This window comes from Anthonomus grandis, chromosome 13 (genome assembly GCF_022605725.1).
Source record: "Anthonomus grandis grandis chromosome 13, icAntGran1.3, whole genome shotgun sequence".
NCBI classification, from domain to species: domain Eukaryota; kingdom Metazoa; phylum Arthropoda; class Insecta; order Coleoptera; family Curculionidae; genus Anthonomus; species Anthonomus grandis.
This window is the reverse complement of record NC_065558.1, coordinates 8,636,774-8,661,706: the sequence shown is the minus strand read 5'-3', so window position 1 is coordinate 8,661,706 and position 24,933 is coordinate 8,636,774. Positions and strand designations below refer to the sequence as shown.

At 28.5% G+C, this 24,933-nt stretch overlaps 2 protein-coding genes across 2 annotated transcripts in view; one reads left to right on the top strand and one right to left on the bottom strand.

Annotated features, from left to right (window-relative positions):
- The window catches only part of LOC126743935 (26S proteasome non-ATPase regulatory subunit 1), a 232,747-nt gene that overhangs the window by 13,645 nt on the left and 194,169 nt on the right, over positions 1-24,933 (bottom strand). Inside the window, exon 11 of the mRNA XM_050451217.1 lies at positions 3,359-3,623. Within this exon, the coding sequence (XP_050307174.1) occupies positions 3,359-3,623 (265 nt within the window). The remainder of the gene's footprint in view (positions 1-3,358; positions 3,624-24,933) is intronic.
- LOC126743945 (5-hydroxytryptamine receptor 2A) overlaps positions 1-24,933 on the top strand; it is a 114,771-nt gene that overhangs the window by 52,623 nt on the left and 37,215 nt on the right. Inside the window, exon 3 of the mRNA XM_050451230.1 lies at positions 21,070-21,302. Within this exon, the coding sequence (XP_050307187.1) occupies positions 21,070-21,302 (233 nt within the window). The remainder of the gene's footprint in view (positions 1-21,069; positions 21,303-24,933) is intronic.

Below are 24,933 nucleotides of genomic sequence, written 5' to 3'. Positions count from 1 at the left end.
CTCTGGTGAAAATAATATTATGGTTAGAGGAGAAGAATTTCATAACTCGGATACTGAGGTACCTAAGTCGATTTAAAAAAAGGAAAAGATGGGACCATTCTGCTCCAGACACTGTTCCAATGGGAGCTCCAGTAAATTCTGCCAAGTTAAAGGACGTTGATAATTTACTAGAAAAACATTTTGGAAATGAATGGAAGAGCAAACAGGATTTAAAGTTTTATAAAGATGTTTTAGATGGAGTATCGCAGACATTGATAGGATCTAATTCTGTTCCAGAAGATCAATTTTGCGAACCACGAGAAGCAGAAGATAACTTTTAAGACTTTTGTATTTTTAAAAATATAGATGTCCCTTCTCAAACTCGGCGTTGTTTAATTTTTTTTGCGGCATAACTTGTCAAATCCAAAATGACTAATCAAAACTTGTCTTATCCCTTTTTGTTTATTTATTTTAGCCGATAAAGGATACTTTACATTTAAATAAATTGATGTGAGTGTTTTCTAAAAACTCATTTTATATTATTATTTTTTGTCATTGTATCCAAAAAAATAAATTTAGTAGAGGTTTTTCTGAATTTGCGTAGAACGACTTAACATGGATGAGACGAGTTTTGCTATGAGACGCCTCATTTGATATATATTACATTTATCAACCATTAAAAATATTTTAAATAGTTTTTATATGTCACTTAAAAATTGTGTCATTTTCTTCCAGGAATAAATAAAAACAAAGAATAAGATAATTGAAAATATATAAATCATTCCAGGCTTTTTGATTGCTAGGAAAAAATGTACTTTAATTTTTTTTTAATTCAAATTAAAATGCATCAAAAATGGGAAATTTTAAAAATCTCTTAAATTTCTAAAAGCATTTAAAGTTACTTTTGATTTTTCGTAACTACTACCTGAAACAATGGAAACTTTTCTTCAAAGAAATTAATATTCCTTCAAAAGTTTATTTTTAAATTATTTCCACAAAATACCTTCCACTAGAAAAGTTTTCAAATTTAAAATGACCGACAAATTGCAATTCATATAATTCAAAAAATTTACGCAATTATCGGATAACTAATTTTCAAAATATTAATTCAATTTTAACAAAAAAAAACTCACTTTATTTAATTAATCGATCATTTCCGAAAAACTCTAAAATAGGTCCCTAATAATTTTAATTGAGCAATTTGTACATATTTGTTGAGTTATGAGAATATTGGTAAGAGTCGTAAAAAAATTAAAAATTCCAAGTTTTTTAAATAAAATCAGAAGCAGTTGAAGCTTTTATTTATTTATTAAAATCATCATATTTAAGTATCTAAATTAAAAAAACAACAAACTATGTATCTAAAAAATGTTTATAAAAATATTTTTAATAGTTATAGAAATGTTCGTTGACTTATAAGTGAACCCTTAGTATTTTTTTATAAGAAAAGGCCTAACTCAGTTATAAGTCCGATAATAATAATTTCATTAATAAGTAAAATATAATTACTGAATCGTATCTTAATTGTAAATGCAATGAAATTAATTATAATGATGTGAAAAAAAGGACAAAATTATTTTTGAGTTTTTTTACTGATTATTCTACTCGGATAATAATTAATTTAATTATTATGGCCTATTTAATAACCCAGTAAAATTCAGGCTATTTACCAGCCATATTCTTAATGACAACAAGAATATTTCATAATTAATAAATAATTTAATAATAAATTAGGGTTAGGAATTGATTCTTATCTTAATGAACAATTTCTTAGGATTGTATATTTACCAAATCAGAAATTGTGTATTTTAGGATCATAAAAACTATAACGCTTTAAACAAACGTGTTATTTTTCGTTCTTTCAGGAATAAATAAACACAAACAAAATAAATAAATAAACAGTTTTGTTCTTTGTAACAAAGAAAAAATCTTCTAAAAAATATATTTATTTGAAGTGCATAGAAAATGGGAAATTTTCAAAATCTCTGAAGTTTTTCTGTCTTAAAGTATTTAAAATAAAATTTGAAATAATTTTTCTTCCTGGAAAAGTTAAAATATTTCTTTTCTTTCAAGAAATTAAATATTTTTTATACCAAATTATCTATAAGTAATTTCCACAAAATAACTTTATTAACAGCCTGGAGAAGCTTTTTAAAAGTTACCCTTTCTCCAAATCTTGAAACTCTAAATCAGTTAATTATCTAAAAATCATATTATATTAACATATTAAAATCAAATTAAATTAAAATCTCTAATCAGGTTGTTAAATAAATAAGAATTCAACTACTTTAAATCGTCATATTTGAGGTACCGAATAAAAAAAAATAGAAATCAACTTAAAATTCCTAAAAATGTTTATACTTTTGTAAAAATAGCTAAAATGTTCGTTGACTTTAACCTAAAAAATGTTCTTTCAGGAATAGATAAAAAAAAAACAATAAAATAATTCAAAATAAATAAACACTAGGAATTTTTTATTTCAGTAATTATGAAATACCTTACAACAACACTCACAGAGATGAATGAATGAATATCTTAACGTCAGTCTCTATCTTGATTGATCTACATTTTCACCTTACACATTTACAGTCAAATGCATAAATTTCAAAGTTTCATCTCTAACGTTTCCAGTTTCTGGAAACCAGATATTTCATTGCAGTATTTCTTCAGTAAATTATCTAAGTTCATAAATATAGGATTACCCCAGAAATTGATTAATAAGGTGAAACATTTAAATTCTATATACAGATTTCGTTAAATCAACTTAAATTATTTCCATGAAGGTCAACCTCAACCAAGAAGATTCAAAGAAAAAACTTTTTAAATAGTATCTGTCTTTCAACGTCAATTTTCAACTTTTTTCAGATTTCTTGAAAATGAAATTTCTTAGTCCTTCTTTATTTTCCACTTTCACATTCTTCAACTTGACAGGTTCATATATAACCTCAGGCTTCATCGTCACCTTTGAATTCCCTACTCCGAAGATGAATATCTGAACGTTAGTCTCTGTTTTAAAAATCACATGCATTAATCTCTTATTCAAGCTTTCTCAGTTTTTCCAAATATTTTCATTGCAGTATTTTTCCAGTCAATCATCTCAGTTTGTATCTGGATTTCTTAGGACAAAATTAAGATTACTGAGACATAACTAAAGATTGATTAATTTCCTTGGATCAAGTTAAATGATTTCCATGAATTTCAACCTCAACCAAAAAAATCCCAAAAGAGATCTCTTGTTATAGAAAGTGATGCTGCTAATGTAACTTTGCAATTATTGCATGATCAATAACATCAAACCCTTTTGAACAATCGAGAGATATATATAATTGATAACTGAGAGTCTGTCACATGCATAAAAATTCAATAAACGGTCTCTTACCTGCGCGTAGGTCTGCCTGAAAAAGTTCACTTTGGGACAGGTCTGCTCGGTTTGCTGGATCAGAATCATCGCGGACGCGATCAACGCCCCCTGTCGGACGAAGTTGACCGGATCGAACATGACCATGGGCTCCAAGAGAGCGATAGCTTCGCGTAAGCCAGTTCCAGCGCATGCGATACCCAGAGCCATAGCTGCGCCATAGCGCACGTGCGGATTATAGGATTCGGCCAATAGAGAGACGACCGAGGGACATTGTTCTGGAGTTCTGAAAGAGGAAAAGAGATGGTTTATTGTTTTTTTTTTTATAGAGTATTCGATTATTTTTTTAAAAAAGCTCGTTTTAGAAGGTTTATAAGTATATAAGTAAGTTACCTAATATTTAATTTTATTTTTAAAAATAAAAGCATATTTTCGAAATTTTAATTGCCTGGAATAAAAAATTATTTTTTTTTCATTTTTCAGGAACTGAACAAAAATCGGTTTCCTCTTACAGGAAATTGAATTATGAACCAGTATTTTTTTTTTAATAATAATAATAATAATAATATTTTGTCCCTCATAACTGGATAATAAAAGTACTGGAAATCCGCAAGGTATGTACCAAAGTGAGAGAGGTACTACATAACCTTATAGTAAAAAAAAAGTCGGACCTTAGCAAGAAGATGAACGTAACAATTCATCATAATGTTGTGCCTGTTCAATATTTGTTAAGAAAAACTATATGTATTGATACTCTGAAGATGTAATATTTTTTAGATTAATTTTCCAAGGAGATTCTTTGTCATCACGATTGCTTAGCATTGAACCCGCTATCTACACTCCTTAATAATAAAAATATTGGATACTTCGATTAACGCCATTGTGGTATGGTGCCTTACTGGGATCGACCCATAACGGCTGATAGGACAATTGACTACGATAAACCTAAAATCGTCATTTGCGACAAAAGCAACAAAACTGGTCTCATTATTGACGTAGGAAAAAAATGACAAAATATGAAAATCTAGCTATGGAACTAAATCAAATCTAGTTGAACAAAGTCTCTTCAATTCCACTGGTAATATCGACGCGGGGGATAATATCGATAAAGCTCTTTAAAAACATTCAGGACTTATATTAGATATATTAAAAATAACTAGTATGCCGATGATATGTCTGTTATGAAAACGGTCTGATTTTTAAAGCTCCTCTGCTGGCTTGCTTCTTATTTTGTTTGCCGACTATCACAACCGATAAATCTGCACAAATTTATATACTAGGCATATTAAACAGCCAGCTTGCGATTGATAAATTTATCATTGTAAATAGATGAACCAATGAAAATCAACGATTTACAAGGAACTAGTAAGGATAATATTAAATTATGTAATTATTTCCCGTTCACAATTTTTTTTTCTAGGACCAATTTTATAATCAGTAAATTCCTGGATGTCTGTGCTTGAGTGGGAGAAACTAAGTATCTATTTTTTGGAAACATACAATTTGCATATATAAATTTGTACATATCATCCTTTTCTTGGTAGACATTGTCACAGTTTCTTGTTAAATGATTATGGACATTTTACCCAGGATACCAAAAAATTACAATAATAATAATAATAATAAAAATAATAAAAATAATATTCTTACAATATAATCAAATTGAAATTAATAACAAATTTTTTTTTTTCCTAATTTAGAAAATTTATTTCAACTTCCTGGACGAAGTGATGAATGACTATACTGTATCCCCGATAATGGATTTCTAAATTTGTCAGTTACTTGTCACTAAAATATAGCTTTAAAAAATATATTTTATATTTTTTTATTAAATAGGTATTTGTACAAGTGTTCATTGTATTCTTACCCATTCCTGTAATAGAATAACATTAAAAAATTAATTAAAACTTTGTGTGCTTTATGAAGTTTTTCTTTAGAAACATGAAGAAGAGAATAAGACTATTTAATTTTAAATCCAACGCAAATTGTTTCCCTGAAATATTCTGAGTGGTTTTGAGATAATCGAGTTTGAATGACTAAAGGTCAGTCAAGGACAATGAACTTTAGGAGTCAACACCTAATTTCGGTCCGGAACTTAAAAACTTTTAGTTGAAGACTGTTGAACATAAACAAACATTTTTAGAATATTCATTTTTGAATCTAACGCAATTTGTTTCAATAAAATATTTTGAGTAGTTTTTGACAAAATCGAGTTTGAATGACTAAGGGTCGGTCAAGGATAACGAACTTCAGGACTCAACTCATAATTTAGGCCCGGATAATTGAAAAAATTTAGTTGGAGACTAACTCAAACAGAAACAAACATTTTTAGAATATTTATTTTTGAATCTAACGCAATTTGTTTCATTAAAATATTCTGAGTGGTTTTTGAGAAAATTAAGTTTAAATGACAGAATCTCATAATCTCCAAAGATTTCCCTTCAGTTGGCGTAATGATAAGGGACTGGGCTTATGACAACTGGCAGTCCTGCGGTTCAAATCCCGCCGCTGATTTTTTTCTTTTTAATTTTATATGAATAAATTAACAAATAAATATTAAAAAACAACCTGAAAACCCTTTTCTATAAAATATTACTGAAAATATATTTTTTTTTAATTTCCTGGTTAATAATGTATGTTTTTCAGGAAAAAAATTGTTTCTTCCAGGCAATTAAAATCATGATCAGTGGAAGGCATTTCCTGAATCAAAATGTAACAAGTTGCTTTTTTATTGTAAAATTAAGTTGAATTATCTGAAAACATTCTTCCCTTCTTTTATTTCACTAATCACTGAAATTGAAATTATGAATATAACTTTCTTTTAAGATGAATAAGGCTGTCCTACATAATTATGATCGTGAAAAAAATTTAACATGTTTTGACCTCTTAATACTTGGTGTTTTTGCATTATTTATTGGAATAACTAAATGACCGTCTGCAAGCAAGTAGTAAATTAGTAAAACAAGACCCAGTTATAATTCCTCTATTTAATACTCTTAAAAAAATATTATAACACCAGTCCTTTTTCCAAAAAAAAAATCCTTAAATCCTCTCATAACTGAAACTATTCCACTTAATCAAAAAAAAAAAAACATTAAATAAAACGTTTAGTAAGAAAAATCTGCTTAAAATTCGCCCGAAATCCGCACCATAATTAAATAAAAACAAAAAGTTCGCGGCTACTGAGACATCAGAAGAAGAACATTAATAATTCCGCCCCTTTTGTTTTCCACTCCGTTAGTTTTTCCTCCGCTTTTCACGTTGTTTTTCCCTTTAAAAATTAAATAAAATTAACGAAATAAATATAAAAAGATCGGGGAAACTTCAGGTAACAAAAAATCGAACCAAATGCAATTTAAAAGGGAACGTTTGTTTGTAACATACAGCTCCGGATTGATTTAAAAAAGGGCAAATTTTTAAATAATTCATTCAACGCGACCCAATTTGAGTAAATAGATTTTCACGGTGGAATATTCCAGCCACTTCCTCCCTAGCGTATGGGGGAGGATAACGATTATGTTTCTCCATGCGGAAAGATAAGCAAGCAATTGGGGTCATGCGACCATCGTTATATGAATTTTTTTTTGGCAATATCGAGCAATATTGTGAACATTTAAAAAGAAATCATGCATAACTTAAAGTGATATGAGGCACGTTTTCTTATATTTTGTATAACTTGGTTAAACATTTTTAAAACTTTTAGGGGAATTTAATTTTGAATCTGTTACAGATAGTTTCATTAGCAAACTCGTTTTTAAATGAATAAAAGTTGGATTACTAAGCAGTGGCGTTCAGAAGTTATAACTGGATAAACATTTTTGACAATAGAATATGAAAACTATTTATATATTTACATGAAAGAAATGTGAAAGGATTTAATTTTTTGAAATATCGAGCAATATTCTGAATGTTTAAAAGGAAATTATGCATAACTTAAAGTGATATGAGGCACGTTTATTTATATTTTATATAACTTAGTTAAACATTTTTAAAACTTTTAGGGGAATTTAATTTTGAATCTGTTACAGTTAGTTTTATTAGCAAACTCGTTTTTAAATGGATAAAAGTTGGATTACTAAGCAGTGGCCTGCAGCAGTTATAGCTGGATAAACATTTTTAACAATAGAATTTATATATTCACATCAAAGAAATGTGAAAGGATCATTCCCGTTCCAGTTGACCAAATTCCAAAGGGAACACCTGGAGCATAAGAAAATCTATTTATTCGAAATGGTCCTTCGCTGAATATAATACAGTACCTGTCTATTTGAATAACGCATATTTGCAGATATGCCTGGAAGCTCACAGGAAAATCGATTAAGCAGTTATCCCAGAGTTAGCGAGAAACGGATTGAATATGCTTGTTTGTGCATTTTAAGTCAATATGCGAATTTGTAAGCGATTTCTTGTAATGGGCCATTAGAATTAGACTGAAATTATTAATTTGTTTTCTTATAAGAACATTAAATTCCATCAGAGCTTCGATGAAGGAAAAAAGGCAAATTTATTGTTTTATTGGGATAAAAATTGTTTAACTGTTATTGCATTTTTTATATTACCACTCTTAAATCATGGAAAAATTGGTTTATATTCAATAAGGCAAAACCCTAAATTATTTTCCTAACACGGTTTCGTATATTATAGATTTTATGGCCGCACGATTAGATAAAAGATTACATTTATTGACCTGTTTTTTTAGATTAGTTTATACGATCAGTTTTTTTTAACCGTTACAAATTTGGGAAAGTGGCATAAAATTTCATGGAAAAATGTGGAACCAACAATTGTCAAAAGTTGCTTTCAAAAAACAATAATTATTCAGAGCCTAAAAAAGTCAAATTAAAGTCATGGGAGAAATATCATTAAACTTATTAGAGAAAGGTTATCAAGTCACCGTAACTGCCTGAAAAATTGACTTTAATTGCTTGGACAAATTCAAGAATTAATCGAGCCAAAAAGTTAATTAAAACTCATTGAAAAAGTAGATTTTTAGTGTCTGATATCCATGAAAAATTGATGTCAATTGTCTGAAAAAAATTTATAATTTTCCAGGTTTAAATGCATGAATTAAACTTATTATAGGTTTTTGGTCAAAATTACTTTTGGTGCCTAGAAAACTGGAAAACATTGCTTTAATTGCCTGGAGAAATTCAAAAATAATTAAACTAAGAAAATTAATTGAAACTCGTTGGTAAAATTGATTTTTAGCGCCGGAAAACCACGAATAAAATTGGTGCAATTGCCTGGAAAAATTCAATCATTTTTCAGGTCCTAAAGGCATAAATTAAACTCATTATAGTATTTTGGCCAAATTCAATTTTAGAGCTTAGAAACCTGGAAAAAATTGCTTTAATTACATGGAGAAATTCAAAAATTAATTAAACCAAAAAAGGTGATTTAAACTCATTGAAAGAACAACGGAAAAATGGATTTTTAGTGCCTGAATACCACGAAAAATTGGTGTCAATTGCCTGGAAAAAATTCAACAATTTTTCAGGGTTTGAAGGCATACATTAAACTCATTATGATCTTTTAGACAAAAATTAGTTTTACAGCCTAGAAACCTGGGAAAAAAGGCTTCAATTGCGTGGAAAAATTCAAGAATTTTCAGGGCCTAACGGCACGAATTAAATTTATTATCGTTTTTTTAGTCAAAGCCACTTTTAGAGCCTAGAAAATGGCTTCAACTGCCTGGAAAAAATTCAAAAATATTTAGATGAAAAAAATTAATTTAAACTCATTGGTAAAGTTGATTTTTAGTGCCTGAAAACCACAAAAAAATTGGTGCCAGTTGCCTGGAAAAATTAAACAATTTTGCAGGTCCTAAAGGCGTATGGAAATATTAGGGTTTTTAAGCTAAAATCCGTTTTAGACCCTAGAAAATCTGGAAAAAATGCTTCAATTGCCTGGAGAAACTCAATAGTTAAAGGGACTAAAAAAATTAATTTAAACTCATTGGAAAAATGGATTTTTAGCGCCGGAAAACCACGAATAAAATTGGTGCAATTGCCTGAAAAAATTCAACAATTTTTCAGGTCCTAAAGGCATAAATTAAATTCATTATGGTATTTTGGCCAAATTCAATTTTAGAGCTTAGAAACCTGGAAAAATTGCTTTAATTACATGGAGAAATTAAAAAATTAATTAAACCAAAAAAGGTGATTTAAACTCATTGAAAGAAGAACGGAAAAATGGATTTTTAGTGCCTGAATACCAGGAAAAATTGATGTCAATTGCCTGGAAAAAATTCAACAATTTTTCAGGGTTTGAAGGCATACATTAAACTCATTATGATCTTTTAGCCAAAAATTTGTTTTACAGCCTAGAAACCTGGGAAAAAAGGCTTCAATTGTTTGGAAAAATTAAAAAATCAATGGTACCAAAAAAATGTACTTAAACCCATTGAAAGAACATTGGAAAAATGAATTTTTAATGCCTGAAAACCACGAAACATTGATGTCAATTGCCTGGAAAAATGTATGAGTTTTTCAGGATTTAGAGGCATAAATAAAATTTATTATGGTTTTTTAGCCAAAATCGGCTTTACCTGAAAAATGGCTTCAATTGCCTGGAAAAATTCAAGAATTTCCAGGGCCTAACGGCACAAATTAAATTTATTATCGTTTTTTTAGTCAAAGCCACTTTTAGAGCCTAGAAAATGGCTTTAACTGCCTGGAAAAAATTCAAAAATATTTAGATGAAAAAAATTTATTTAAACTCATTGGTAAAGTTGATTTTTAGTGCCTTAAAACCACAAAAAAATTGGTGCCAGTTGCCTGGAAAAATTAAACAATTTTGCAGGTCCTAAAGGCGTATGGAAATATTAGGGTTTTTAAGCTAAAATCCGTTTTAGACCCTAGAAAATCTGGAAAAAATGCTTCAATTGCCTGGAGAAACTCAATAGTTAAAGGGACTAAAAAAATTAATTTAAACTCATTGGAAAAATGGATTTTTAGTGTCTGAAAAATTGGAGTCAATTGCCTGGAAAAATTCAACAATTCCTCAGGTCCCAAAGACATAAATTGAATTACGGTTTTTTAGCCAAGATCACTTTTAGAGCCTATAAACGTGGAAAAAGTAGATTAAATTGGTTGGAAAAATTCAAGAATTCATTGGGCTAAAAAAAAATCATTTAAAGTCATTGAAATACCATTGTAAAAATGGATTTTTAGTACCACGAAAAAATAGTGTCAGTTGCCTAGACAAATTTAACAATTTTTTAAGCCCTAAAGGCATAAATTAAAGAGCAGAAACGAGAAAAGTTGGAGTCAATTGCCTGGAAAAATTCAATAATGTTTCAAGTACTAAAGGCGTGAATTAAATTCATTATGGTTTTTTTTTAACTCATTGAAAGAACATAATGATTAGTAGAAGTCTCATAATTTTATAGACTATAGTCCTGATTTTGATAATAATTTAAAAGCGCCTTTGTATGGAAAACTTCAGTTTTCGTTTGACTGCTCACTAGTGAGAAATCACACTCTCATGTAATTTACCGTAAACCAATTTCAATACACAGTCTGCTAAAAAACCAAAGCATTACGCATTAAAAAAAAGAGGCTTTTACGCCGCATAAACAAAAATCAACACAACCCGGGACTTGTATAAACAAAAAGCGGCGTTTACGTTTACCTTTTCCCTTTTTTGGTTCGTTAGGTTGATAAACGGTTACTTCCCTCCAAATTTTCCCCTTTAAAAGTCCTAACGATTTTAATATAAAACCTCTAGTTTCTACGGCCGTCACTCAATAGACTAAAAATAAAACCCTTAGGGGCGCATCCAATACGGTTGTCAAGTGGCATTTTACGGAAAACTCTTTCGCGTGCAAAAGGCGAAAATCAAATAAATCAAACGCGGGATAGAACGGGGGTTTAGTCGGGAATTAACGGGACTCTGGACGGTCCCGGTTATTACATTTTTATTGTTTTTCTACATTTAATTGCAACGGTGGAAATCCCCACGGATGAAGCATCGTCACGGACGAAAATAATGGAGTTTTGTTCGTTTGTTTTAAGTGTGTATTATTTATAGTTTTTTTTTTGGGGAGAATTTTATAAAATGTTTTATTCAAGCGCGACCGTTATATATGCGTGGAATAAAAAGGGATTTATCAAACATTTAAAAAAGAAAAAACAGTTTTTACCATTTCGTGCCAACTAAATCAAAAATTATGTTTAGGGTCTAAATATATTTTTTTTGTCATTGTTTCGTAAATTAAAATATTTTTGTCTCGATCTATTTTAAGAATAATTGATTTATTTTTATTAACTTTTTGCATATGATTTTTTAAGGCAAATATTTAGTCTTCATAGTTAATATGCCCTTTGATTTCTATGCTTTCGCAGTTATTTTTCACTATAATTTTAGGTTAGTGTGAAAAAAAATGTTTTTTGGACATTTTAAATTTATTTACGCTTTTATGTGTTTTTTTTTTAAATTTATTGTGTGCTTTTTTGTGTTATTTTTTTATCCTTTCTCTAATTCTTTTAACTACTTCAGGATAATTTTTTTTTTCCTGATTATTGATATTTTTATTAAATTGTTCTTGTATGGTTGAATATTCAATAATTTTTTTTCGCTATCATTTTCTGCTTGACAAATTATACGCATAAGTCTTTATTTAACATTTTATGGTATGAATGACAGTCAAATTCTTGTTCCCTCGTTGGTCGTCTCATAATGCAAATATCGATGTATGGGGGATTGCCTGCCTATCTATTGCATGTACAATGGTATTGGGACCAGCGAGAGGTAAAAATTTTGACTTTTTTTTAAAAGAGTTATTTAATAATTAAAAATATTATATTTTTATACAATTTCGTATCGCTTAAAAACTAGTAGTGAAGACGGTGAAATATTGTTGTAATTAAATCATTTTTTTTCCTTCACTTCTGTTTAAGAACTAGATTAATCATTATATTTGTTGCTGGTTAACTACATTTATTGTACGTGCGATATTTATCGATAATAGATTTTTACTTTTTATCGCCCTGAGTATGGCCTAATATAGGCCAAAACGTCGGCAATATTAAAATTTCGAACATGAGTTTTATTTGCCTTTTTATTGTTTATAATTATACTACAATCCAGTTTTTTTATTTATTTTTTTTTTAATGAAAAACACTAATGTTTTGTTTTTTTTTCTTGAGTTAAGTATAAGTAATTTAAATCAATTTCCATGTATTTGTAAATTTATATTTTTTAATAAAACTGTTTTTTTTTTGGCGCAAAATTCAAAATTTTTGTACTTTAGAATTTACGTACGTTTTTTAAGCAGTTCTAAAAAAAAATAAGCAGCTACTTTTAATTTGAGTCCTTATTTTTTTTCCATTAATATTAATAATAATAATAATAATAATAATAATAATAATAATAATAATCATCTTTTTATTAAAATAAAAAAAAATAAAAACTTATGCAAAGAGGCAATATTTAGCTATAGGCTGCTCCGAAATTAAAAAAAAACAAATTTAAGAATTAAATTCAAACAAATAAAAAAAAACTAAAAGCTAATAAAACCCGAATCAATTTTTTAATTGATTTTTTTTTCGCAATTATTATTCGCAGTTTAATTTCCGGTTTCTTTTGTAAAAAGAAGAAAAATATTTAAATTAAGCAACGAGTGCCTCCTCTTAGAGTCAAAGTATAAAATCACACTTACAGATAAAAATATTATAAAATGTAATTATGAAGAACTGACTAATTCCCTTTATTCCACTTATATTTTCAAGCAATTATATAGTATCTCCAAGGCAGATTTTTTTTGTTGATTTTATGGTTGCATTTTATCGAGGTGCCCTGTTGGGGCGCAAAAAAAATGTTGGTTGTCAAATTGACTGGAAAAAATTTAAATTTACCTCAATTGTCTCTAAGAAATAAAAAATTGTGTAAATATCTAAATGAATCTTTAAATTTTTTTGGCGACCAAATTCAATTTTTTTTTTTTTGGTAATTAACCTAATTTTTTTTTTATGCCCTTGTTTTTTTTTTAATTCATTCCAATTTTTAATTTCTGCTAAAGAGGAAAACACAATAAAAAAAATATATATTTGCCAGTTCAGTCAAGTCAATCAATTCAATCAACAGCAGTTTAAGATTTTTTTATTTTTTTATGTTTTTTTTTTAATTTAGACAAAGCACAAAAAAAATTTAGTATAAGTAATTTAAATCAATGTCCATGTCCATGTCCATGATTTTTTTATATAATTTACGTATTACGTTTATATATTAAGCAGTTCTAAAAAAATTAAGCAGCTGTGATTAATTAATATTTTCTTTGTTATTATTATGTTATAAGCAATTTTAGCAGTTAAAAAATAAACATCATCTACGCCATTTTGTATTTTTCAAGATTTATTTAATAATTCACTAAAAGAAATTTAATTAGACAGTTGTACAGACATTTTTTATTTAATTCTTTCAAGCAGTTAGAATAAAAAATTTTGTGCTTTTTTTTATTAATCTCTACTGATTCAAGAAAAGAATATAATTTCAAAAACTATTTCAATTAAAAAATTGATGAAAAAAAAATTATTTAAGGGATAGTTTTTATAGGAAGTAATTTTTAATTTCTTCCAAAGAGAAAAATGTAACATAGAAAAAAATTTGTCTAAGTAATTCAAATCAATTCCCATTCATTCCTAAATTTACATTTTTTGGTAAAACTATATTTTTTTATTGTCGGGACTTTTTTTTTTAATATAATTTACGTACGTTTTTTTGTGCAGTTGTAAAAAAAATTAGGCATTTGCAATTAATTTATGTGTTGTTATTATTTTGTTTTAAGCAATTGTGGCAGTTAAAAAATATCTTCTACGCCATTTTGTATTTCCCTGCATTTGTCAGATTTCATTAGTTCACCATTCATAGCTGCTTAAAAAAAATTAGGATTGGGAACTGCTTGGAAAAAATTACTTCCTGTAAGAAACTAAAGAAAATATTGCTTAAATTAATTTTGTTCATCAATTATTTAATTTGTATAAGTTTTTGCAATTATTATACCTTTTCTTTTGTATCAGCAAAGATAAATTTCCAGTTTTTTTTCTCCAGACCAAAAATAATCATCAGCAAAAAAAAAGAAAAAAATTTTTAATTCAACTGCCTGGAAATAATAAAAACTTAATTTTAATACTTGCTTAAAATGCCTTCACATGCCTGGAAAAATAAGGAAATAGTCAGAATGACTGGGAAGATTACTTCAAATGCCTGGAAAAAATAAAGCAATAGCATGAAGGTTTTGAAAATTTACTTCAAAATCCTGGAAAAAAAATTAAAGTTTACTGTGCAACTGTCTAATTAAAAAAAATCGGCAATTTTTATTAAATCATTAATAGTCGATATCAACTGCCTGGAAAAAATCTCCAGAAAGAAAGGCACTTATTTCATCATATTTATCAGTTTTTATTGACTAGAAAAAGTTAAAATTTATCTGGATTGCCTTTAAGAAATAAAAAATAGGGTACATATTCAAATGTGATAATTCCAATTTATTCTTTAAATTTCCTTCATCCATCAAAAATTTATATTTTTTCAAAGAAAATTAAACAATTAAATTTTTTTTAAATTAGCCCTTCAAGAAATAAAAAATACATAAATTTATATATTAGAAAACTTTTTTTTAAAGTTTCTCTTATAGCAGTAATTTTTTTTAAAATTATAACCAACACTTTTGCAATTTTTTCTGGATTTTTCTTTGCCAATAAATTTATTAGAAACACAGTTTAAATTTCAAAATGAATCAAAGATCAAAAATGAATCGATTAATTTGTTTTAATTACAACCATAATTTTTCCTACTTTTTTTGGATTTTTCATTTATTAGAAACACACCCTTAATTACAAAAATAAACTGCGTTTCTGAACTGATCCCTGGATATTAAAATTTCAAAACTTCTTCCCAAAATCGAGCAGTTAAGCAATAAAAAAATATTTTTTACCAAATTTTTTTTTAATACCTTGAAATTATACTTACAAAAAAAAACGAATAATATTTCCCAGTCTAGACCTGACATTATACTCCATTATTTTCCCCCTTTCTACAGGTGTTTGCTTTGTGATAAAAATAACATCAAAGCATAACACGTCTCCCTCACGATTCAGTATTAATCTTACAAGAATAACACGAATGTCGTAAGAGTATAATAATGAAATGGGCAAAATGTTAAACTTTCCCCATCAGAAAACCAAGAGTAAACAACTATTGTATAAATCTGAAAGTGACAATGGAAAAACAATTCCTGGGAGATGTGTCGCATCCATAAGCGGGAATTTATGGAAAAAGGCTTTAACTTGATCCCCAATACTTTCCGATAAATATACAGTTCGTATCCCACGGGTTATTTATTGTTTCCGGTGCGATGAAGCTCTTTTTTGACATCCAAATAGAAATAATAAAATGATTGAACGTTCGATAAAATAAATCAGTTTTATCCATTTCACAGAGGATTTGCATAATCAAAATGGATGTTATTATTAATTTAATTCACAAATAAGGCAAATAATTTATTACGATCGATGATAATAATGCAATTAATGGTTTAATGGGTCAACTTTTTCAATTTGAATATTAATTTGGGAAGTACTGTCTTATTACTTCCAAGTAGTCTGCTAAATAACTAAAGCAGTAAAAATAAACAAAAAAATTTTATTTCAAGGCCTTGGAATTAATTTCATGAAAAATAAGTAACTATTCCCAATAGCCCGAAAATCATATAAAATCCTTTAAAAGTCCTAAAAACATATTCCAAATATCAAAAGAGGAATTTATTTAAATGGCTTAAAATTCCTTTGACTAAAGACTGAAAATCGCGAAAAATTAGTTCCGTCAAATGCCTGGAAGTACCAAATTATTATTCCGAAATTCTTAAAAATGGGAAGAAATACTTACAGCCAAAAGACAAACGCATTAAAAAAATAATAAAAAAAGTGATTATAAGGTTTTTTAGCTTAGAGCAAAATTACCTAAATGAATGAAAAAAAAAACTGTAAATTGAACCCAATTAATAAAAAAAAATCTGGCTTCTTAAAAAAAAATTATTTAATTTATTTTAAACTAATTCCTGAAAAAAGTGGCAATAAAAATGTTTTTGCTACAGAATATGAAAAAAAAAATCCGTTGTTTGGGAAACCTAAAAATGTATTTAAATTTCGTAGCAAAAACTAAAACCTGGAAAAAATGGAGTTTAAACCTCAACTGCTTAAAGTGAATTTCTTGAAATATGTGACGAAAATTAAAAGTAATTTCAACTGAGGATCAATCAGAAAACATGAAAATTTTAATAAAAGTGAAATAAATTAAAAAAAATTAAATCAATATATTTTTACCTATATTGCTTAAAAAAAAAAAAGAATATATAATTGCCTTGAAGATATGAAGGAAAAAAAGTAAATCGAAAAAGCTTCTAGACTCAATTTTCGAAAACGTTATTGCGATTGAAAACAATAAATAAACATTTGCGGCAAAAATTAATATTAAACTTTTTTTTTTTGGTCAAAGAAAACAAGAATTTAATTACTTGAATTAAAAAAAAAATTAAAAATGTATGGTTCTATGTCAAAAATTTAAATCAATATAATTTTATCTCTATTTCTCAAATAAAAAATAAAAATTGCCTTGAAAAAATGAAGCAAAAACACAATTTTATCTTTACCATTTTAACTTTACCATTTTATATTATCAATTATTTTTAATATTAATCTTGGAATTCTATTTACAATTTTAAACTTTTATATGTTTACCATTTTTAGTCTAGGTTAGTTTTTATCACTTTTCAATGGTTAGTTTATCGTGCTTCTCAATGTTTTTGTATTTTTTTCTTCTTGCAACCTTATGCATTTTGTATACTCTTTTTGATATCAGTTTTTTGTATGTAGCCATTATGCTAAATAAATGATATTATTATTATTCTATTGCTCAAAAAAAAAATAATAATAATAATTGCCTTGTAAAAATGAAGCAAAAAAATAATTCAAAAATGCTATTGCGATTGAAAAAAATAAATAAACATTTAAGGCAAAAATTAATATTAAACTTTTTTTTTTTTGTTCAAAGAAAACAGTTTCCACAATTATTAATACAACGTTTAATTACTTAAATGAATTTAATAATAATAATCTTTATTTGCAAATTGCTACATATAAAATACCAAGAGGTTAAAACGACAAAAATTAAATATAAAAAAAAAGATGGGCCTAATAAAACAATTTTAAAATATGTACTCTTAATAATCGTTTAAAACTATTTATATTATTACAGATTTTTAAGTCGTTAGGCAATTTATTAAATTCGAGCCAACCTTTATAGAGCACGGAATTAAGCATTGAGTATAGCGGTTACATCATCATATATTGTTCTCATTGCCCTATTTTGCATTTTTTCCAATTGAGAGATTTTATATTGCGGTAAATTATATAAAAGAGTTGAACAAAATTGTAAATGCGGAAGAGCTATAGCATTAAATAACGTTATTTTTGTATTCATTGATAAGTTTTGTCCCACCCTATTAATGAACCCTACCTTTTTAGCAAACTTTCTCATGATATAATCCGCATGAGTCTGAAAAGTTAAGTTCGAATCTAAAATTACTCCGAGATATTTAATTTAATCCTCGGTAAACTAATTTCTGTCTATCCACACAAATACTTACACTTTCAATGTCAATAGAAGATGTCTTCGACCGTCTACCAAATATACAAAATTTTGATTTTGTGGTATTTAAGCTTAACTTATTGTTACAAAGCCAGTCAAACAAATTGCCAAGTTCTATGTTCATGTCGCAAACTATTTGCTGTAGATTTTGACCAACTATATAGAGCATAGTATCATCAGCAAATAAAATAATATTTGATTTTTGAGCCATCCTAACCATATCATTAATGTAAAATAAAAACAACAATGGACCCAGAACAGTACCTTGGGGCACACCGACATCGACATTTACAGTTTCAGACATAGCATTATTAAACTTCACACGTTGTAACCTATTACACAAATAAGACTTTAACCACTTTAAAACGTTCAGCTTAATTCCTATGTTCTCTAACTTACCCAATAATATATCTCTATCAACATTTTCAAACGCCCTTTTAAAATCCAAAAACACAGCCAACACATAATTACCTCAGTCAATTGCCTTTAAAAAATTATCACAGATATTCAGAAGTACAGATTCACATGAATGACGTTCACGAAAGCCAGATTGGTTAGGAACTATAATTTGGTTATCACAGAACTGCAGTAATTGCTCTTTTACACATACTTCTAAGACCTTTTTATATACAGGAACAGTATTGATAGGACGAAACTCATTAGACAAGGACTCCGGGAAGACGCCATTTGAAAGTGAGGTGTTTACGACGTCCAACAGCCTATTTCCAGCAACATGAAAGACATCACAAAGAATCTGTTTGGAGATTCCATCTTCACCCCCGCCTACATTTTTTAGATTATTAACGACTTGTCTCAATTTAGCCATTGATATTGGTTCAAAATTCTGGAAAATATTAGTTGAGGTTGGACTTCTTGGGGCATTGCTAACTATATTTTATTGCGGTATATTCTGAATAAACTCACTGATACTATCTATAAAAAAAATGATTAAATTTCTCTCAATCTTTGTTCCAAATAGAATTTCGCTCTGTATTGCTTCAGTTTTACCCGGCAGAGGGGTCTTTAGATTTTTCCAGCTCCCTTGGATTTTTTTGATTTTTTCTATGGTTGCAGCAAAATAATTGTCTTTCTCATTCCTAATTTTACTCACGATAGCATTTCGTCTTGATTTATACTCTGTCCATATGTCTTCACTTTTATGTAAAATGGCTCTTTTATACAGACTATCCCTCTCACGCATTACATTTTTAATTTCCGAGTTAATCCACTTCTTATCTTGATATTTTTGTTCTGTGACAGCTGGGATCATGGGATACATTTCATTGAGGCTTGATGTAATAGAGAAGATGAAGGCTTCTGCTTGTAAATTAACATCTGAAATGCTGGTGTTCCAAGGTGTACTAATAATATCATGTTGCAATTGATCTGAGTTATAATGTTTAGTAGATCTTTTCAAAGTAGTTATTTTCGGAATCACTATATTTTGATGATCAACATTAAGCGAGATAATGGAATGGTCACTGATTTTCGATGTTAAATGAACTTCAAGAGGTAAATTTTTATCGTTAGTTACTACATAATTAATAAGCGTCTGGCTCGTAGGTACTATTCTTGTAGGCGATTTTACAATTTGTGTAAATCCACTGGAAAATATCACATCCTTTATTTTGTCAGCATAAAATGAGTTTTTAAGTTAACCAAGATTAAAATCTCCCAAAATAATAATAGTGCCATTAAAATCGCTTTCCTCATCTAGGTAGTTTTCAAAAAACTCAATAAAGGTAGCATCCTGTCTTTGTGGAGCATGGTACAATAGAGAACACAAATACTTTACACCAGACGAGGACAGTTCCAAGGACAACAACCAAACAACATTTCCAACACATTGCATATTTTTTAACTTACTAAAGCAATTACTCCTCCAGTTCTATTATAATTAAAAAAAAAATTAAATAATGTATCTATGTCAAAAATTTAAATGAATATAAAAAATCAGAGAATGGAGGGACACAAAGTCAATGGTCTTAGATTATGTTTATTTTTAAAAAAACTATTACACGTGATTCGCCTTAAGGCATCATCAGATCGGTAAAGCTATTCGTTTAACACCATAAAAATGTAAGTTAAAACAAAAAATAAATACAATACCTCTAATAATAACCTCTATTGCTCAAAAAAAAAAAAATTGCTTTGAAGACATGAAGGGCAAAAAGTGAATCGAAAAAGCTTCTAGACTCAATTTTCGAAAACGTTATTGCGATATAAAAAAAAACATAAACATTTGAGGTAAAAATGTATATTAAACTTTTTTTTTGGCCAAAGAAAACAATTGCCATAATTATTAATACAACATTTAATTACTTAAATGAATTTAAAAAATATATAATTAATGTATGGTTCCAGGAATTCACTTCCTTAATCAGTCTGTATAACAAATTTCTATTATTTTTACTTAAAAAAAACGAGTTATCATAAGATAAGAAAAACAGTCTATCTGAAACATCTAATCCGGCACGAGGAATATGAAAAATACAAGTAATACTAGAAGGTAGAAAAGTTGGTTAGAGAGAAAGAAAAAGTTCAACTAAGAAACATAAAAGACTGGACAAACATGAACGGTAATACCCTGATCCGTCGAGGATCACATGGAGAATAATTTGGCATAGTTATCGTCAATCTCAACAGACATGACACATGATACTAGAGAAGAGAATTAAAAAAAAATTGCATAAAAGGAAAAAAGTTAACCGAAAAAAAAAGGTTTTTGGACAACATTTTTAAATACGCCTGATCCATCGAACCTTAAATAGAGAAGAATTTGCCCTTGTGGCCGCCAACTTACCATAATTATACATGTTTATTTATTATACTTTGTATACGCTAAATTTTCTAAAATAAATTTGTTCGCTAGCCCGAATTTTGCACTAATCTGAATCACCTTGGTTCTAATTAGTTCTAGTCTATTACGTTTTTTTTAAAATAAATATTTCAGTTTAACAATTCGTAAATCATGGAGCCTCTTGAAAACTCACTTCCCTGATCAGTCTGTATAACAATGACATACAGACTATTTTATATGAAAAAAAAAACTGTCCCTTAAACCCCACATTTTTAACTTCTTCCAGGTTATTTTCCGTTACCGTCGATCTACTGCCTCGCCTGGATCTGCCTGGACGTGCTGTTTTGCACGGCGTCCATAATGCACCTGTGCACGATCAGCGTCGACCGCTACTTATCCCTCAGGTACCCGATGAAATTCGGAAGGAACAAATCCAGACGTCGCGTCATCCTGAAAATCGTTTTCGTGTGGCTCCTCTCGATCGCGATGAGCCTGCCCCTCAGCCTGATGTATTCGAAAGTAAGTGCGAAAAACTGGCAGAGAAAAAGTGGGTCGAGATCCACGGACGATGAATTTTGCATGCTTTAACGTCACGAGGTAGCGTACACCTGAACGCAAATATTTCCGGGATAATGGGGATTTTTTGAAAGTGTTATTAACGGCATTTTGGGACGGGAGAGTGGAAGTTTGGGTTTAAAATTAATTTTTTTTTAAAGAATGACTCTCTGGAAAGTCACAGTAGGGGAACGGCATTTTTTAATTTAGATGCATTTTTCGTGGGAAGGCATTTTCATCCGACATCACGTTCCTTCGCATTAAAAGACTGAGAGGACTAATTTTTTGACGATATTATCGGGTTTTTCTTTTTGTGGTTTATCCTTGGAACTCACCAATTTTTTTAGTTTTTTATTTCGTGAAGGACACTTGCTAATATATTTACTACATAGTTAATAATCTCGAATGTTTCTTTAAAAATCACTTCGTGCTTGATAATCTATAAAGCAGTTTGCCTGAAAGTGAGCTGTTTTTTAAAAAGTGTGTATGCATCTTTCATTTACTATATAAATGTTTGATCTCTAAATCTAATCATTTTGGCAAAATTAGATTTACTTTACATAACTGAAAATAAAAGCCTTGAAAAAAATCAAGTAATTACTTCAACTGCCTGGAATTTTTTTTTTTTAGTTTTTAGAATGTCTGCAAATATTTAGATTTAGAAAGATTTTAAAGATCAAGTTTAATAAAGAATTTATGTATTAATTTTAAAACGTGTACGTCTTACTATATTTGAGTTATGGATACTTTGTTGGCTTTTTAGTAAAAAAAAAAACATTTACAAAAAAATTTTTCCTGGCAAAATTGTGAACTTTTTTCTAAAAATCCTGAAATAGGTATCCAATCAATTTTAATTAAGAATATATGTACAAATTTTCAAGCGTATACGTTTTACGGTTTTTGAGTTATGAACAGTTTGTTAACTTTTTGGGTAAAAAATATATTTACAAAAAAAATTTTTTTTTGCAAAATTTTGAACTTTTTTTGAAAAATCCTGCAATAGGTGTTCAATCAATAAAAAAAAAAATTATGTACAAATTTTAACATGTATACGTTTTACAATTTTTGAGTAAAAAAAAATTATTTACAAAAAAATATTTTTTTTTTACAAAATTTGGAACGTTTTCCCAAAAATCCTGAAATAGGTGTACAATCAATTTTAGTAAAGAATTTATGTACAAATTTTCAAACCTGTACGTCTTACGGTTTTTGAGTTATGTACAATTTGTCGAGTTTTTGGGTAAAAAAAAATTATTTACAAAAAAATATTTTTTTTTGCAAAATTTTGAACTTTTTTCCAAAAATCCTGAAATAGGTGTCCAATTAATTTTAATAAAGAATTTATGTACAAATTTTCAAACCTGTACGTCTTACGGTTTTTGGGTTATGTACAATTTGTCAAGTTTTTGGGTAAAAAAAAATTATTTACAAAAAAATATTTTTTTTGCAAAATTTTGAACTTTTTTCCAAAAATCCTGAAATAGGTGTCCAATCAATTTTAGTAAAGAATTTATGTACAAATTTTCAAACCTGTACGTCTTACGGTTTTTGAGTTATGTACAATTTGTCGAGTTTTTGGGTAAAAAAAAATTATTTACAAAAAAATATTTTTTTTGCAAAATTTTGAACTTTTTTCCAAAAATCCTGAAATAGGTGTCCAATCAATTTTAATAAAGAATTTATGTACAAATTTTCAAACGTGTACATCTTACGATTCTTCAGTTATGAACGGTTTGTTGACTTTTTGGTTAAAATAAAATTATTTACAAATTTTTTTTTTTAATTTTTGGAATTTAAATTAAGAATTTATGTACAAATTTTCAAATATATACATTTTACGGTTTTTGAGTTATGGACAGTTTGTTGACTTTTTAGGTTAAAAAAAAATTAATTACAAAAAAAATATTTTTTTCTTTTTTTTTTCCAAAAATCCTGAAATAGGTCTCCAATCAATTTTAATCAAGAATTTATGTACACATTTTCAAACGTATATGTTTTAGGATTTTTAAGTTATGATCAATTTGTTAACTTTTTGATTAAAAAAAATTATTAAAAAAAAATAATTTTTTGCAAAATTTTGAATTTTTTTCCAAAAATCCTAAAATAGAAATACAATGTCATCGCGCTCAATTAAATTATGCACCCATTTGCCATAAACCAAATTACATACAACTCGATATCCTAATATTTAAACGCGTTTTAAACAACAAGACAAATTCACGTACCTTCTAATAAAAAATGACACTTTACCCAAGAAACCTCACTTTATAAAGTTTCGAAATTTAAACTTCATCATTGCATTTTTATTCAAATGAAGCCGAAATTAACCGACTTCCTTCTGTTATTCCACGGCATTATTAGCATAAAACTCGGGAGGAAGTGGCACGATGTTTATCCTCATCCTCTTCTACCTCCTCCATCAGCCACGGTGTACTTAAGCGAACTGTCCCGAAATTATGAATAGTAAAGCAAGAGACAGATTAGACAGTCCCTTGTCTCGCGGTTTTATAAATAGCTGCCACCACGACCGTTATGCAAACTAACCGTGTTATTTGTCCTTCTTAAAAGTTAGTTTAACCCTCCCCCCCCTTCACACGGTGTGTAGTAAAAACTTTATGGGATGTAATTTGTTCCACGAGGATGGTTTAATGCAGTTGTAAAGGGAGAAAGTAGCATGAATGGCCGTGATTTACGGGTTAAACGTAAACCATAAAAACGTGTGGCCAGGAGGTTAACTGGAAGGTTTATTATTTACCTAATTTTTTTCATGTCTGTAAAGTACTTAACGATTGAGGAGTTTCCCGGTTATAAGAGGTTGAAAATGCCTTCCAATGAAGTCCATAGACGTCATGAAAAATGTATCTGAATTAAAAAATGCCATTTCCCTAGTGAGGCTTTCCAGGTATTTCAGAAATGCCATTTGAACATTTCAAAAAAATGTAATTTAATTTTTTTCAAATTGCGTGGCGTAGTGTTTTGTTTTGTCCAGACACTTCTAGATTGGGCACTTCAGAGTGTATACAGTGCATTTTTTAACATCTTGGATGTAGTTGTTTATTACTTACAGGCACTTGAGGTCATTCATAGAATTTCTAATCGTAATCCTGAAAATTTCAATTTCGTTCAAGTAATTCACGTTCAACATTCGTTCAAGTAATTCACGAAAACACCGGGTTATAAGAGGATTCGAGCAGAACTAACTGAATGCATGAGAGCATTTTGAAAATTTGGAAAAAGTAACTTTTCGACCTCGTTTTTAAGGTCAAAAATGCGATATCTCAACTAATATAAGAGCTACAACTTCGCAAATGGTCTCGTTGAATTCAGAATGACGAAACTAAGACAAAACCGTTGGAATTTTCCCGATAATTGCCATAGGAGCCGAGATATTGACCTCCAAAGTTTGGGATTTTTCATTTTTCGGGTATATCCCCCGGGTCGAATTTTTTCACCAAAAATTGATTTTTTATTCGAAATCGAACTAACTATACTATCGTTTCCCTGTTATCTCCCACATCACAAAAACACCGGGTCATAATGGGATTCGAGCAGAACTAACTGAATAAGAGCACTTTGAAAATTCGGAAAAAGTCAT